At 42.9% G+C, this 2,223-nt stretch overlaps 1 protein-coding gene across 2 annotated transcripts in view; it reads right to left on the bottom strand.

The window, feature by feature from the left end:
• ubtd2 (ubiquitin domain containing 2) overlaps positions 1 to 352 on the bottom strand; it is an 11,293-nt gene extending 10,941 nt beyond the window's left edge. Inside the window, exon 1 of one of the 2 annotated variants that reach the window (XM_008333254.3) lies at positions 57 to 352. In XM_008333254.3, coding sequence (XP_008331476.1) covers positions 57 to 126 — 70 coding nt within the window. In that variant the 5' untranslated portion in view covers positions 127 to 352. The remainder of the gene's footprint in view (positions 1 to 56) is intronic. The other variant, XM_017041733.2, reaches the window with a different exon arrangement.
• Positions 353 to 2,223: the final 1,871 nt, after the last annotated feature.

Raw genomic sequence — 2,223 nt, 5'->3', positions numbered from 1 at the left:
TTCTTTCCCCCTCTTTCCTTTAAAAAGCTTCGTTGGCGCGGAGCGCCAGAGCTCCCCTCCGGTACCGTCCGAGTTCTCGTTCAAGCTGCCGGAAGAGTCGTGGTGGCTCCCGACACAGCCACCCATGGATGTTTCCGCGGAGCAGCCCGGGCTCGGTCGCTCAGCCCCCGGCCCACAGCTTGAGCTACATCCAGCGCAGCTCTCTGCTCTTTCCGTCTCCCCCCTCTTCCTCCTCTCCCTCCCCCTCTGCTGCCACCACCACCACCGCCACTACCACCAACACCACCACCACCTCTCCCCCCCTCGCTTCCCTTTTCTCCGCGTTTCCTCCCCTAGTTTCCTCTTCTCTTCATTCCTCCCTCCTCACGTCCTCGTTCACCCTTCTTCTTCTTCTTCTTCTTCTTCTTCTTCTTCTTCTTCTTCTTCTTCTTCTTCTTCTTCTTCTTCTCCCTCTCGTTCATCATCATCATCATCTTCTTCTTCTTCTTCTGTGCTCCAAAAGTCAAAGACACAGAGGCTCGTCACATGGAGACAAGGTCACCCAGAAAGAGAGTGAGAGAGGGGAGAGAGACAAAGGAAAACGTGTGAAATGGACACTTTTTTAAACGTGGTTCATAATTGTTTTTAAACTATTTACTCTCTCCAGATATACAGAAAAAATAACGAGTTCCTGTAAACCAGAAAAGTCCTGATGGATTGTAGTGTACTGTAAAAAAACAAAGAAAAAAAACAAAAACGAAAGTCCTGATGGATTGTACAGTGTACTGTAAAAAAACAAAAAAAAAAACAAAGAAAAAATATATGATGACGATGAATTTCCAACATCTGAGAAACCAAATTATTCATGTCTCCCCTTTTCCTCTCCTCCCCCTCCTCACCCAACACACCCCTGTCCTGTCCCTATCTTTAGGACCTGACTGTAACTTGACACACAGTGACACACACACTTCACACACACTACACAAAACACAGTTTCCTGCAGTGACATTTTATTCATCTATCACTTTAACCCTGATCCTGATGTGTTTCCTGTGGTTCCATTTGATATTAAAATAAAAAGTCATCATTAGTTTCCTGTTGAATTCGTTTGTTTCTCACTTTTCAAATTAAAAATAATAATAATAATAATAATAGTGTAAGCATAATAAGTATGTTGAATCAAAATACGTTCATCGTCGTTTGTGGAAAGAATGAGGCGCAGCTGTAGCGCTGACAACTTTTTTATGAGCGCCACAGTGACCTCTAGCGGTAACTACACTGTAATCACAGAAGAATTGTTAAAATTCACATATTGCGACATATAAAATAAATTAAAAATAAAATGATGATATTTACCATACAGAAATATCCTACACTTAGCTGCAGTGACATGATTGGAATAAACTCCTGTGGCAATTTTATAATTTTAAGTGTTTTTTGTCGGTCATGTGACTCATGAAACGCACTGGACCGTATGACACATTTTAAAACTAAAGAGCTAATGTTCACTGATGTGCACCTACACAACTCAGACAGTAGATGGAGTTGAAGAGTTTTAAAAGCAGAGTAGAGCGAGGTCCAACTATATTAGATGGATGAATACTTTGTTGATAACAATTTGAAATGAAGACAGACAGTGTGTGAGCCGCCCGGGAATCGAACCCAGGTCGATGACTCCCTCTGTCGTTGAGATCGTGACAGACATAACAGATAACTCTTCCACCAGGTGGCAAATAGCAATGGAAATGTAATTAAAAAAAAAGGAGACGCAGGGTGGATGAAGGACAATTGTGTTTCTTTCTTCAATTCCTGTGAGTACCTCAGGGTGGTGTTGATCTAAACAGGCCAACACTGAGCCAGTAAATAGAAAACTAGAAGATCATTACATTTCCTTAAATACTGTATAGGTTTGATTTATTTTCAGACATTTTTGTGTTGATGGACGTCGTCTTCCCACAGACCTTTGTTTTGGTCAGAGATTCCCATCTCGTGATTTTCTCTCCCTCTTCCCCCCACTCCTTTATTCTCCCTCTCTCACCTGATTGGAGAACGGACACAGAGGTTAACAAGCTTGTCATTGATCTACCCCCAACTACCCAGATTGTGCCCCCCCTGTCCCCCCCCCCACTGTTATCTCAGACCCAGCTGTTCAAACTGTCTGGTCTTTTAAAGATTTTTCATGTCATGTCCCATCTGTGTTAGGATCTATTGATTTATCTGTCAAACTGAACCCCCCCCCCTCTG

This window comes from Cynoglossus semilaevis, chromosome 19 (genome assembly GCF_000523025.1).
Source record: "Cynoglossus semilaevis isolate Cse_v1.0 chromosome 19, Cse_v1.0, whole genome shotgun sequence".
In the NCBI taxonomy this organism is placed as follows: Eukaryota; Metazoa; Chordata; class Actinopteri; order Pleuronectiformes; family Cynoglossidae; genus Cynoglossus; species Cynoglossus semilaevis.
Note: the sequence above shows the minus strand (reverse complement) of the source record. Positions and strands in the feature narration are given on the sequence as shown.